Here is a 14,917-nt window from a genome sequence, read left to right as displayed (position 1 = left end):
GGACTCGAACACTTTCCCAGGTTTTTGCCTCTACCGCGAAAGATTTTACCATCTAACATTATTTTTCCTTCCCATGTCTTTGTTAAATAAATAGTTTTATCTTCTTCACTTTCCTTCGAGGAAAATTTATTTTTTCCCGAACCTGGTGGGGGAGGGGTGGTTGTGCCTTCTCTCAGAGGATATATTTCTAAATTTGCCCAAACTGGAACACCGTGGCACAACTATTTATTCCCTCTCATTGTCTTTCTATACTATATATTTATTCTAACATACATAGAAAAATGAGCAGGAACAAACGCTATTTCTCCATTTATTTGGGATTTCATGACATGATGACAAATATGCTTTTAACAAGTAAATTGTTCAATCACAGCACCAGTATCAAGGGAATGAGGATGTGCCTAACTGTTGAAACAGAGATGAGTTCTCAGAAATTTTCAGTTCTCAGCTGCTAGAGAATAGAAATACTTCTTTCAGTGCGTCCCCGAAAGTACTGGTATCTCATAAAGAAGGCAAAACAGGCATTTTCGTGGTTATATTATTCCATATTAAAATGAAATGAATCACGGACTTAAGAGAGAAAAGCCCCAAACACAAAATAAAATTTTAAAATATAAAAAAATGCTACACAGGTATAAAGAAAGTAAGTTAAAATAACTTTCTATTGTATTAAAGATTGCTTTAGTGACCATCTGAAACATGGCTGAACCTGAAAATCTGAACTTTTTTTTTTAAAAATAAGAATGTAGGGATGATAGATCTGTTCTAAAAGTTTTGTCTCTACCATTCAAAAATGTCTCATGTATTCTGCCACACCAAACCCCATTTGTAGATATATGTCTATACAAGTATTCTGTTTAAAGGTGAATGGCCTTTTTGTTGAATATATTTAAGTTCTGAGGAGTGTTGTCTTGTTTCTGAAATGCACTTTTGGATCATCCTACTATATATCAAACTGCAGTGCTAGAATGTATACTTGTTCCTAAAGAACATTTTCTCTGAAATAGTAGAGTTGTGTAAAAGAAGGATAAGACAAATCATGTTCAGTAACTGGAGTGCTGCAAGTTTAAAAAAAAAAGGCAAAAAAAACCCCAAGCCACTGAGTACACTGACCAACATGGAATTATACACATAAAGTTTACAACTCCATTTCATATCCATAAAAACAGAGAACAGTCATAATCAAGGTCATGTCACAACAGCATGATGTATTAATCAGAAACCTCTACAGTGCAAATCCATGAAAGGAAATACTTTGTCTCTTTTCCTAGTTTTCACATTTCCTTCATTTGTGCAAACGAGACATATCTATTAATAGGTCAATTGTATGAGACTTTTATTTCATTTTAGTTTAAAAAAATAAGGAGAATCAACTTTGAAGAAGAATTTGGAAGCAAACCGAAGAACATGTTTAATAACTTTAAAATATATTAAAATAGTTCCATTTTAAATGTAATAATATATGTCTAACAGTTACTGCTGCCTTGAGTGTCATAATGAACATATATTATTACTATCTCAGTACACATGCAATGAGACAGAGCAAATTATATCATCTGTGCTTCTCTCTAGCTGCAATGAGCATGGATGCATATGTCCACCCCAAAAAATCTATCAGACACTTCTGAGAACTGTAGATTTGCACCTATTCCCTTTAAAGTCTGTGGGAAGAGACTTGTGCTCCTTAATTTCATCACTATCACACTGCAATTGGTGGGTTATGATCAAGACAGTATACTCTCCATTAACTAAAAGCAGTAAGGATGAACTTTACTTTTTAACGTTACCTCTGCTCTTTGGCTTTTATGGGTCAGGTAGTTGGCAGGAGAAGTGCAAGGGCACCACTACACTTCCGAGTGCCATTCAGGATGCAGAACTCTCCTTTGATCTTGGCCCTTGCTATGAGAGGAAAAGAGATGTGTTCTCTAGGCTTCCACAGGGGGATCAGCAATTCCCTATTAAAAACCTGACAGAAGCCACACAAGAAGTGAACAGGAGTAGTGCTAGCAGTGTACCAATTACATTGTGAACATCAGCTGCTAAACCACCAGCTGGTTTTGCTTTGCTTCAGTACACTGAAGACCACTGATGCTCAATAAAACAAATATATTGTTTATTCTGGTCTGAAACCTGGACCAGAAATCCAAAGGCATTGAAGATGATCAGTTGTGCCAGGGCTTAAAAACTACAGTATAGAGATCACTTAGTGATCATCACTTGGTCTAGACCTTGCTCTTTTACATAGTCACAGGTTACTTCTGATGAAGGTAGTTGACCTTCAGAATTTAAAGCCTGATCTGAACTCTATTGGAGTGCATAAAGGAGACACTGATAACATACCAGACAGATGGAGATGGACATTTTACAACGGCATGTAGGGATAGGACAAGGGGAAATGGCTTCAAACTGAAAAAGACCAGGTTTAGATTACATATAAAGAAGAAATTCTTTATTGTGAGGGTGAGAGTGACTGAGACACGGACCCAGACCAGCAGGGAAACTGAATTGTTTATCCAAAGAAACAAGCTGGTTTTATTTACTTTTTGAAGTCACAGTATTTCCTTACATGGTAATTCTCACTACGTGACCTACCCCATGTTGCCACATCAGCAACACACTTTCTAAATGTCCTTCCATGGGGAGATCAAGCGCTGTTCACCTGTCCGTCAGCTCCCGGCAGGCTCCTCTCCGCAGGGGTCTTCCCTGTGACACCTTCTTACCCCAGGGTCCGGTGGAGACAAGCCTCTGTGTGCTGCCATGTGCTCCTTTGTGCTGCCATGTGCTTCTGCAGGCACGTCCCACAGCCCATAACCCAGTTCTATCTTATCTCTCCCCACATGAGGGTGGTGAGACACTGAAACTGTCTTGGGGTGACTTTATGATGTGTATCCCCTATCACCACCCTATGCCCAGACATGATTCCTGTGCCTTTCTGCATCTTTAAAACTGGGTGTGAGAGAAAGAAAAAAAGCCAGACAAACTTTTCAAAGCAGTTTGTGCTCCAAGGACACAGAGCTAGTTGCTGCTGCTGCTGCAGAGAGGAGGCAAGCACCTTCCTGCTTTTCCCGGCTCTTGGCTCCTTTTCTTGGAAGAGAAAGATGGAGAGTTAAACTCCTTTGTTTTCCTGGTACTTTGGTTTCTTCTTCTTCTCTTCTGGACTGTTCAACAACACCAGAACACACCAGGAGACCTTACACTGTGGCCTGGAGGGGCCCAGGCCAACCTGGCTCCGAATAGGAGAGAGAGAGACCACACCAAAGAAAGGACTCTAAAATCTTATCAGGTTCTCTCCACAGAGCGAGGTTTTATTATCTGGCATCATTCTTTTCCACTGTGCATTGTGTCTTTTAAATAAAGTTTTTTCCTTTCACTTTCCTCCGAAGAAAATTTTTCCTGAACCTGGTGGGTGGGGGTGCCTGTAACCTGCCTTCTATCAGAGGACGTTCAAATTTGGACATTCCTCCAAATTTGTCTCAAACTGGGACAAGCAGGTTGCCCAGAGAAGCTCTGGATGTCCCATCCTTGGCAGTGTTCAACGCCTGGCTAGATGGGGCTTTGAACAACCAAGTGGGTGTTGGAACGAGAAGATCTTTAAGGTCCATTCCAACTCAAACAGTTCGATGGCTCTATTAATATGGCACCATGTACCTTATTAATAACATACCAGTGAATTCTGTTATTTTCTCCTTGCATAATCGCCAATTTTACGATACCGTGAACTAGAATTCAACAGTGGTAAACCTGGCCCAGAAACAAACAGTCTTTTGTCAGATTATTGTAGCTCTCAGAAGGCATATTTTAACATAACTTTAATTATAGTGTTTGACTCTCCCCAGGGTCTAGGACTATAACAGTAATTAATATATTTGGCCCTTGCTGATGTTTGCTGCAAGCATCTTCAAACACAGTACAAGTATTAATTACTTCGACCTCACAATTCATTTTGTGATGCATACATATTAGATAAAAATCACCAGAGATAATTATCTAGGAAAAGGAATACACAAAATATCCACTGTAGAGCTGGATTCTAAACTTAGATTTTGGTTTCTTTACTCCCAGCTGAGTTATGTGATATTTAACTAGAGCAAGTACCCTCCATAGTAAATTATCCATACAAATAACAAGACAAATTAATAGAAATTTTCTGCTCTTTCTGGTGGAAAAGACCGGAAATAATGACACCTATTTTCCCCAGAAATAATGACACATGTTTTCCCTTGAAATAATCTATTTCAAGCTGCGGAATACAGAAAAGAACTGAAAAGGGCTGCATTTTCAGAGAACTCAATGTCAGAAAGATCTTTGACTACATGGTACTCATGCAACTTAGAAAACAATAAGTTGTAAACAAGCACAGAAGTGGATAATTTCAACTCTTTTAAGATGTCCTTTTAAAGGAAAAATAATGTTTCATCTTAGGTTATTTTTGCTTTACTTTTTTTTTTTTTTTAATTTTTTGTCCCATCTCCTTTTGGCAGGATTTGTGTGCAGAGTGAAATCAAGCTTTGTAAAAAATCTAAAAATATAATAATTTGTGTTTTTGAAATGTCATAAGTCAGAAGATGCAAAAGGGCTTGCTGAGAGAACTTAATATGAAAAAAAAAGATTTTAAAATATCTTTGTTAATAGGAAACCAGAAGGAAGTGTTGTAAGATGAACTCTGTGGCAGAGAGGACTAAGCATTGGAAACTGGTAAACTGCACTAATGAGGGAGTATATAAGAAGCCAAGGTAGAAAGTTAAGGAGCTCTAACTGCTGTCCAAAGAAAAAGCATGTAAAGAGGTAGAGATGACAGGCCAACAGGGCACCCTGTACATCACATGTATACCCAGAAGGAGGTTACATCTTCCGAAGCTTATATTGATAATTTAGAAGTAGAACACTTACAAGATGAAATAAGGATAAGGAATGATTAGAGGATATATAGGCTGTGAAGATATATAAATATATAAAAAGAAGTCTAAATAAAAAGTTCTGGAAACTTTTCTAAAATACGCTAATAGGCAAAATCCACAGGAAAATCCATCTAGAGGAAAATAGACTATCTGCAGTTCTGAAAAGAAATCTCCAAATGAGCAGAAAGAGATAGGTGAAAAATATGATAGACAGAGCAGAAGACTGTTGTCAAAACCTTAAGAATATTCTGGGTCATAAACTCTGAAAGTAAGGAAAGGAAAGAGTGAAAGAAGATGAAATATCCAGTAATCAGTACAAAGACTTCAGGAGAATAAGTTGTCTACTAGGATATCGATCTGGCTGCAAGATCCTGAAGTTGACCCATTTATCTCTATTTTCTATGTTTAATGAGCAACAGAAAAAAGACGAACAAGAACAAAGAATTGTTCTTGTCAAGGCACTCTATTTGATAATAGCCATATTCTCAGGTACCCATCTGGTACCACAGCCCGAGGAAGAAATCTGCTGTTTGTGGTCTGAAAGAGGCTGGTGTATGGCTACATCACGATTTGCTACCTTAAAGATAGAGGCATATGGAATAGATAAAGGCTTCATAGTATTTTTCTGACCTCCTGATCATCTTATAGTTCCTTCTAGTACAGAGCACTTCAGGATGGAGCAAATCCTGTACTCCAAGGGTGCACAGATTTCAATCACTTCAAGTTTTTCTACATAAGCATTTATTTATTTTCTTTGTATTATGTGATACCCTGTTTGTCGTCTTTCTGGTGTTCAGGTAAGTGCATACAGGGTTCATATGAACACCTCACCATTGTGGCTCAAGTATAGATGCATAGAAATAGACAACACAGTGGCAAAACTGCAGAATTGTTGACTTTTTGGGTTTTTAACACTGCTTAAAGTAAAGATAAGATTAAGCCCATTTGAAACATCGGTATTCAGTACCAGGACTGAGAATGCCAGTCACCAGGTGATAGCAGAGGTTTTGAGAACGCAGTCACAGAATAGCATAAATAAAAGGCACAGATACAAGTTGTAAGTTATTAGTCGTATTAAAGACTGACATGGATTTAAAGTATAACAAAAAAAAAAAAAAAAAGAACAAATATTTATTATCTATAAAACATCACTTGTGTGGTAAAAAATACATATAAAAGATGATGACAACATCTACAGGAATTCGAAACAATGAACAAAGAGAATTATTCTAGTGTTGTGTCCTCCAATAAGGCATGACATCTGATGTCTGTTACCATCTATCTGCAGTAGGTCCTCTTTCATCCTTGATAATGAAAGTGACATGTCTTTTATTTTGCTTTTCACCCCATTTTACTATTGCCACTCACCCATCCTACTTATATATAAAAGGGTCTTTCTCTATGAAGTCGGTTTGAATAAACTGAAATTTTATAAAATACTGTGTGGGTATGTTTGTGTGTCTTTCTAGTGGTCCAGCCTTTGTATCTGATTGATAGTTGTGCTAGCTTGAAAAGAAACCGGTGGGAGGTCACAACTCAGGATTATAATTTAATAGGAAAATTAAAATAAATGCAATAGTACAAGAACACCAACAGAGTCAGGATATAACCTGACACCCTGTTGTGGTGAACCATGACCAACCTGAGGGCCGGCCCCAAAAGCCTTAACAGAGCACCCAAGAGGCTGGGATCTGTGCCTTACCTGTAGCTGCAGCTCTCCCTTCCTCCTATTTCTCATATTCGGTTGTATTTCCAAAGAGTTCTGTGTTCTTCAGCAGCTAATTGGTCTGTGTTACTCCTCCCCTCCTACCACTTTCCCCATGGGCTGTAATCCCTTCTCCCCACCCTCGTAACACCCCCTGGCTGATGTATCATTGGTTACTGTGTGTTTTCCATGCTTGCTTGTCGGGGTAGAAAACCAGCCTGGCAGGTAGGTGGCTGGGTCTTTCATCGTGGGTTTCTACCCTGCAATGAACTCTGTTCCCCCACGTGGAGTCCCTCCGCTTTATCCTGCCTCCTCCGCGTGCCTAGCCATCAGGGAGCCAGGCGAACACAAGCAGGTGCTTTGCCGGCTTCCCCCATGCCACCATTGGACTCCATCTGTCCCGCTTGGGGCAGGCAGCAGTTTTCTTGGTACCAGGACAATGTGCTAGCCACAGGACGGTACTGCAGCAACCCCCTGTTAGTCAGGGTGGTGGTAGCAGTCCAGATGAAATGGTCCTGTTGAAGCAGTGATCCTGTAGAAAGGTCTGGTCTTCACCTGAAGGTCCAGTGGTGTAGCTCTTGTCCTCTGGGAGTCCCATAGGTAAGGGCTGCTCGTACTGTTCCAAACCCCAGATTATATCCAGGTAGGAATGCTTGGCTCCTCCCCCTGGGCAGAGCATCTCACAATGGGTTGATGTAATTCTGTGAGTCATGCGGTGGGTCCCTGATTGCCCATTAACAGAGATAGCCCCTGGAGGGAGTTATCAGGGATGAATCATGGTAGGAGGTAACAAACACTGCCCCACCTGCTTTAACAGCTTGTGAAGATGATAATACAATACTTGATTTTGGTTACATCTTATATTGTAACCTAGGACAATAGTAAACTATCAAACTTGGTTGTACCAATAGTAGCAGGAGTGCAAGTCATTCTATAAAAATAATGATGTGGATTTTAGTGGATAAGTCTATCATAGAATCACATAATATACCGAATTGGAAAGGACCCATAAGGATCATCAAGTCCAACTTCCTGCTTCTCACAGGACTACCTAAAACTTAACCAAATGACTAAGGAAAGCATTCAATACACTCTGACACTTTCCTGGGGAGCCTGTTCCAGTGACTGACCAATGTCTCAATGAAGAACCTTTTCCTGATGTCAAGTCTGAGCTTCCCTGGACACAGTTTCATTCCGTTTTTGTGTGTCCTATTGCAAATCAGCAGAGAGGTGAGATCAGCACCTTCCTCGCCTGTTATGCAGAGACACCTGCAACAGTGAGGTAGTCACGGAATAGATGCACCTGCAGGACTGGGCAGGAACTTGTCACTGTTCTCCCCTATCCCTTAAGTCACTGCACTCAGCTAAGTGGAACAGAGTGAGGATAGGGAATTCTTCACATGATGTGCTGTCTGCTTGACAGGTCTGACCCAGGAAAGGCAGGGTGTGGTTCCAGTAATCTCTCTCTCAGACTCCCAATGTATAGCACAGTGCCATACTGTGTTGACTATGCTGGATTAGGTAATGAAAATATTACAGTCCTGATAGTATCATACTTTTTATAGAACCATATAACTCATACATACTCAGGTAAGGGCCATAGTAATTTAGCTTTGTCATTTCTCTTTCTGGGACATACCACTGAGAAAATACTTATTATCCTAAACTCTGCTTAATGTTTCCAGACACTTATAGAAAGATTAAATGTTTCTACATTCTCACAGAAGCGGGTACTACAGGAGACATTCAATGCAACAATGCAATAACATCCAAGACTGCAATTTCTATCTGCATTCCTTACATCAAGCCTAACACTTTCTTAGCCCATGGCCAACTGTACTGGGCAAGTAATGGGCTGCTCAAAATAATGTAACTAAAAAAAAAATAAAAATAATGTGGAGAGATAAAAATAGAGAAATGCAGGAATTTCTTCCTATTTTCCTTTGGATGGGGAAGTGCAATTGTCATAAAAAAATATAATTGTTTCTTCTTTCATAAATTTCTCATGTAGGCTGCTGTACTAAAAATGCTTGAATTGTACAATGTCAGAAAAATACTAATTTAAAAATATTTTGTAATTAATGATGTGATTGTATATTAATGTACAAATATGTGAAGAATTTTAACATAATGACTTCACAATCTCTAATTAATTTTCTCAATCTTCTAATTAATTTTCTCAAAAGTTTCATGCAGCTTATTCTTTTAGAAGATTTCTCCCCTTCTACATTCAGCCTTTAGTTTTGAGATTACTGAGTAGATTTTTTTAAGTTGGATAATTAAATTAGTGTTATTAAGAAATGAATCAACTTTGATGAATACTTTATAAAATCACGTCATTCTCTCATGGACCACAGATGAACATATACCTCTAGGGATCAGCCATAAAGCTAAAAGTAATAAAGGTAAAAGAAAATTCTACCTATCGGGTAGTCAGTCAGTCACTCTAGCAGCTGAATGGCCACATTTATGAAATCCAGGAACATGATAGATTTGAACTGAGTTATAATTCTCTAAATTATTTCCATTTTTTTGACAGAATAAAGTCCATTTGTTTCAGCCCAGCTATTTATGCAAGATACAAGGTTAAAACACTAAGTGCACCCAAGCTTTTTTTTTGTTGCTCTTTATTTTTCTATACAGTTTTCTTATCATCTTATCTCTTTTTTGTTGTTGTTTCAATGCTGAAATTTTGCAGTTTCAAAATTTTATCATCTATATACAGATGTACAAATACACTGGAATCTTGGAATCTGAATACTTTAGAATCATTGAAATAATGCCGTGAATGTTTGCGAACACTTAAAGAGAAAGATGATGTTTTTGGAATTGAGACCGATAAAATTAGGAATCTATAACTGAATATTATATATTTGCATAATATTTAATGAAAACACTGAGTAACTTTTTAAAATGTTTCCAATCACATTTTAAACAATGCATTCTGTAATTTATAGAAAGAACATGAGAAATAAAGTGGAAACTCTAAGCCATACTTTTTCAACCCTACTGTAATCTTGCCATAGGCTTCTCTAGAAAACGCAGCAATGTTCTGTCAGGATGCACTTTCAAGATGCTCTACCTAAAGCTGTATATGTTTATGGAAATTTAGAACTGATCAGTCCATTAGTAACTTTGTATTACATTTTATTAGATTTTGGAACAGTAAAGGTGGAAGACTTTTCAATTCTTCTCTTTACATGGACTGATTTGATGACATTTCAGTGCAGGCCTACATAATCATCTGTCAGATTTTTTTTATCTTTCCTTTTTTTAAATTTATTTTGCTTTATAATAAAAACGACTTGCTGAATGCTGGAACTTTTAAAAATTATTCAACCACAAACTGAAAGCAGATTGAGATATTAAGAATAAAAAACTATTGGTGTTATGCTTCCATACATTGCTGCACAGATTTGCTGAGGTCATTCTCTTTCAATAGTTTTTTTTTTTCTCTTTTAGCGTTTTCTAAGGCCCAGGAAGGTAAGTACTAAATCTTCAATATCTGTGTATATAAAACGTCTCAAAAACTAATCATCTCAACAGGCTAATTTAGTAATCTAAAACACCTGTTTGATCTATTCAGGCAGTGGAAGTAATTAAAATCCTAATAATAGCCAAAAGTTACATTGAATTTATTGTTTGTTTTCTGAATTTTTAGAATTTAACATTATAGTAGCTACAGTTACACAGTGAATAAATTAAAACTAATTTTTAAAATAAACTTCATATATTTTTAAGTTTTTCAAAATTATTCCTAAAGAATTGTATGCACTAATATCAATAATAGCTCATATTCCAAAATGTTATTGTTTATAAAATTCACCAGCTGGCATGATCCAGGCCACAACTTTGTACTTAAGATAAGAACTGAAAATACGTTGCAAACAGAAAAAGATTTACTCAAACAACTGTTTAATATTCTTGAAGGCTTCATTCATGGATGGAGTTAAAGGAGGGTATGAAAGTACAAGAGGATTTGGGTATACAGTAAAAAAGTGAAAAAAAGAAAATAAAGAGGGTGTCTTCTACCTTCAGACAGTGCATCAACATCACATGAGTCAATATATAATTTTCCTCAGCCACAGAGAGAGTGGAGACAGCTCTCCGTTCAGTTCTTATCACCACTGGAAACTTCCAGTGAAAATGAAAGAAAAAAATTTATTGAGCTTTCAACAGGCTAATTTAGTCATCTTATTCTAACAGTTCTTGAGGAGGAGGATGATTCACCATTACCTACTATCTATTAATATTTATATTCCAAAGAACTGTAAAGCTAATAATTTGGATGTTCCAAGTAGAAATAGATCTCAGATAATAGAAATCTGTTTCTGGATGCAATTTCAATATTTGAACAAACAAGTCAAAATGAAAATTACTTAAGTCATCAGGTAGAATTCTACATGACTGACTTTTGAGAGGACAGGGAAATAATTTGTCAACTAATGGAGAACAGTGCTTCAGTATAGAGAACTCACCTACTACTGACATTTCAGGAACACTAGCAGTATAAATTTCTTCTGGAAATGTTGGTTCATTGTCATTGATGTCATGGATCTTGATGACAAACTCAGATTCAGGTTCCACTGGTCTTAGAGTTCTTCTGTTGATAGCTTGGGCACGCAGGGTGTAAAAGGCTTTCTCTTCCCTGTCAATTCTCCGAGTTGCATGAATGTCTCCTGTTTTCTCATCAATTATAAAAAGAGTACCAGCCCCATCTCCTGACAAAATGTATTTGAGGGATCCATCTCCCTTATCCTGGTCAGAATGAAGCTGAAATGGAAGAATACGGAATTTTGTTTAGAAGCAATGAAACAGATGGAGGTTTTAAAAAAAACATTATTATATGTTAAATTATTCTGTATGTAAAAAATGTGGTTAATACCCTTAAGAAAGTAATTTTCATTCACCTTGACTGACAGACAGTGTTTCCTAACTTAGCTCCAAGCATCTTTTCACTTGACTATTCTGGCAGATTTTGCTTTTGCAGCAACACCTGTTCTCTGCTAAGAAACCTTTGCACCACAGTTCTTAAAGTATATTTTTATGTTAATACTGACCTTTTCTTTCCTTGAAGAGATCCTATTAAAAATTCACAACTGCTGTGCTAGTTGTAAATTCACTAAGCAGATAAAGAACATGGCTAAATACAAGACAATTAAGGAAAACAGAACCACTGGTTTCATGAAATAATAATTTTTTAAAATTTCATTTCATATTATTTATAGTTCTCCTAGATTGGGGAACATTTCATTTTAAGTCATTATCACTTTCGCTCCATCAACTAATGTAAATAGCCTAAAGGAAAAAAAACCCCAAATTTATTAAGCATTCAATACTGATTTGACACCCATTATATAAGTTGTATAAAGCTTGACTTCTCATATATAACTTGCTGCCCTGACTGTCTTTATATAAAAAAATATTCAATTATGTTTTTTTGTTCAGTACAGTAGTGTGGATGATGGCTTATTTGGTCTTTTGGATACAGTTAGCATAATTTATCTCATCACCTTGTTGGAAAGGTCTTTCCAATCTCATTGATTTTATAATTAACTGAAAGAAACTGGCACTCAGATTTATTTTCACCATGAAATATATTCTGTCTTTAAACTTACTTTTGACTTCAGCAGAAGGATCAAATCAAGCAGAAGCTCTTTTAACAAAAATGAAATGCAAATATAAAAACTTTTTTTAAAGTCACACCCAAGAAATATCAGAATATTCCAAAAAGTTTGACAGAACTAGTGCATTTTTTATTTCTAAAAATAGTTATTTAAACACATAATAACAACATCGATTAGATCTGCAGTAAGATTATATTCAGTCATGTGAAGAGCTTCGGTTAGTTTAAGCTTACATTTCAGATCATGAAAAATGTCATACATGCCTCATAGTATAAATATCCCCCTTGCTATGCAGCCAAGAATATATTTCTCTTTTTCATCTATGATCCCTTTGTATTGTCTTCCATAGCACCCATTTAAAGTATTAGAAGTAAAAATATTCAATTATTATATACTATATTATTTTGAATGTGTCGTTCCTTGTCTTTTGTGCTGAAACCAAACATACAGAGTGGGCTGGTAGGATAAGCCGAAGTCAAACAGTAAACTTCTATGTTGTGAAAAATTTTCAAACACTGAACATTTCCCACAGACTTGAAATATGTGGAACAGACAGAACTCACCAGGAATCTTGGATCAAACCCTTCATGGTAGAAATTTGAATACTGTTATGTTCTGAACTTTGATTTTCTACAAAGTATTTAGAGCTATTAAACTTCTCTTGCACTACACACATGTATGTTTACTTTACAAAGTGAGTATTTTCTTACTGCTTCTTTTCATTCTACAATAAATAAAAAAAAATAGGAAACTCCACCAAAAATAAAGAGTAGGAAGGTAGATGTTAAGAAAAATCTTTTGCAAATAAATATATTTCTTTCTTTTGCTTCTATTTCTCTTGATGACTTCAAACTGAAGATTTCAAGCCATCCTCAAGCCTCTTTTGAGGAATGAATTTTTAAAGTGAACTTTAATTCTTCAGTCTCCTCCCTTGATGGTCCACAAAAACTGTGACCTTTCACGCCTCCAATTAACCCTTTCACCCTTCTTTTTAAGGGACTCAACAGTATCTTCCAGGCTGTGTCCCATTTTAAAAGGTCATTTAGTGTAAGTAGTCATTAAGTGCTTTCTCCTCCATGTCTTCCTAGAATATAATTTCATCTTCTAAAACATTTTGGTCCTAGGAACTTGCTGCTGGTCCATGACCACTCTATGAAATATTTTCACAGCAAGAGTGATGAAGAGCATGATAAGAGGCTCCTCTTCCTTAGATGTCTGACAAAAATATAAAATAAGGTCCTGTTTGAGAGGGATCTTTAAATGGGCACATTGCAGTTTTCCCAGATGCTTTCCAAAGCCAGGTCTGGTAAATTCTCACAAAAGTTGACAATAATGTATCGATGCTGCAATATCTGTTTTTTGACTCAGAAACCAGTTAGCAGTCTGGCAAAACCCATTCTAATAAACTATCTCCAGAATAGCATAACTCCATGCAAACAGTTCCCAGCAAGAGTGTTTGGACAAATTTAATGTACAAATGATGCATGGAAATTGTTTTGGAGAGTGATAGTTAACAAAACCATGCCAGGAATTCGTAAAATAATTTAGCAATCCCAATAATCATATTCTGGTGCCTTAAAATGTTGCCTGGCACTACAAGCCTGAACAGAGTAGTGAGGAGAACTAAATCAGAAAACTAAGAAAATCCCTGAACTAAAAACTATGAAGCTTTTGAACAATTATATTTCGATCCAATTCAGCATGAAAAGATCTTTTAATATACTTATTTGTCTAATATGTAAGGTACTATCATTTTCTATGGCTTTCCACTGCCTCTCCTGTAGCTATGTGTAAATCTTAGCAAGGTAATTTGGAAATTATTTTTTATGCCCACAAAATCATTAACCTATTACCTCTGCCAAATTCAAACTTTATACATGTGTGGGTTTTTTGGTTTGTGTGGATTGTTGGGGATCTTTTGTCTGTTTGTTTGTTTTTTCCCACACATATATTAGCCAAAAGTCTGGAAGGGGAGCTGAGTAAAAGACTGAAACATCCACATAAAGACTTCTAGGGAGATGAGAGTTGCATTTCACAGTAACATGTTTAAAAGGAATACCAACCTTCATAGCTTAGAAGAACACTTTAAGCTATAACACTGTGTTGTTTAAAAAAATGTTAATAATGCCTTTGGCAATCCAATTTAAATTGTATGCATGTACATAAGAGTCCAGAGTTCTTGTAGAAAAACTTCAAATTCAGAATAACATTTCCAAAGGTCTTTTTGGGTGATCAGGAAACACAAGCTATAGATACAATGAGCAAGTCTTCCAGATATAATTCAAGGGGTGAAAATGCACAGTATATATAAACAAGGAAAGAGAATGTCTCTCATTTTGTTTTTTTTATCTCTTAATTCAATCCAGATGTTACTAGAGGAATCAAGGAGACTAAAGGCTGCCCAGTGTGCTTCACAGCCCTTTACAGTGAATCATTACCCAGCTTTGAAATGCATGAGCAGTGTGTCAATCAGCGCTGCAGAGCTTTTTCATTTTACTCAAGTACTAAAAAAATGTTCTGCGAAATATTTCTCTGCTACTTTTAGTATAAAGTGTTTCCTATAGTTATTTTGGCTAATGGGCATCTGTGATTCATGTCAGCCAAGCTGAGAAACAGAAAGACATCTGTTTCGTTTAGCAATTTCATTGCACAAAATGATCAGCTGTGAAGATGTGGTTTTGTTTTCA

The 14,917-nt window shown here is 36.5% G+C and overlaps 1 protein-coding gene across 2 annotated transcripts in view; it reads right to left on the bottom strand.

Moving 5' to 3' along the window:
* LOC116447838 (cadherin-10) overlaps positions 1–14,917 on the bottom strand; it is a 101,265-nt gene that overhangs the window by 26,182 nt on the left and 60,166 nt on the right. For both annotated transcript variants that reach the window (XM_032117492.1, XM_032117482.1), the window contains exon 3: positions 11,082–11,376. In XM_032117492.1, the coding sequence (XP_031973383.1) occupies positions 11,082–11,376 (295 nt within the window). The remainder of the gene's footprint in view (positions 1–11,081; positions 11,377–14,917) is intronic.

Source organism: Corvus moneduloides, chromosome 1 (genome assembly GCF_009650955.1).
Source record: "Corvus moneduloides isolate bCorMon1 chromosome 1, bCorMon1.pri, whole genome shotgun sequence".
Taxonomy (NCBI): domain Eukaryota; kingdom Metazoa; phylum Chordata; class Aves; order Passeriformes; family Corvidae; genus Corvus; species Corvus moneduloides.
Note: the sequence above shows the minus strand (reverse complement) of the source record. Positions and strands in the feature narration are given on the sequence as shown.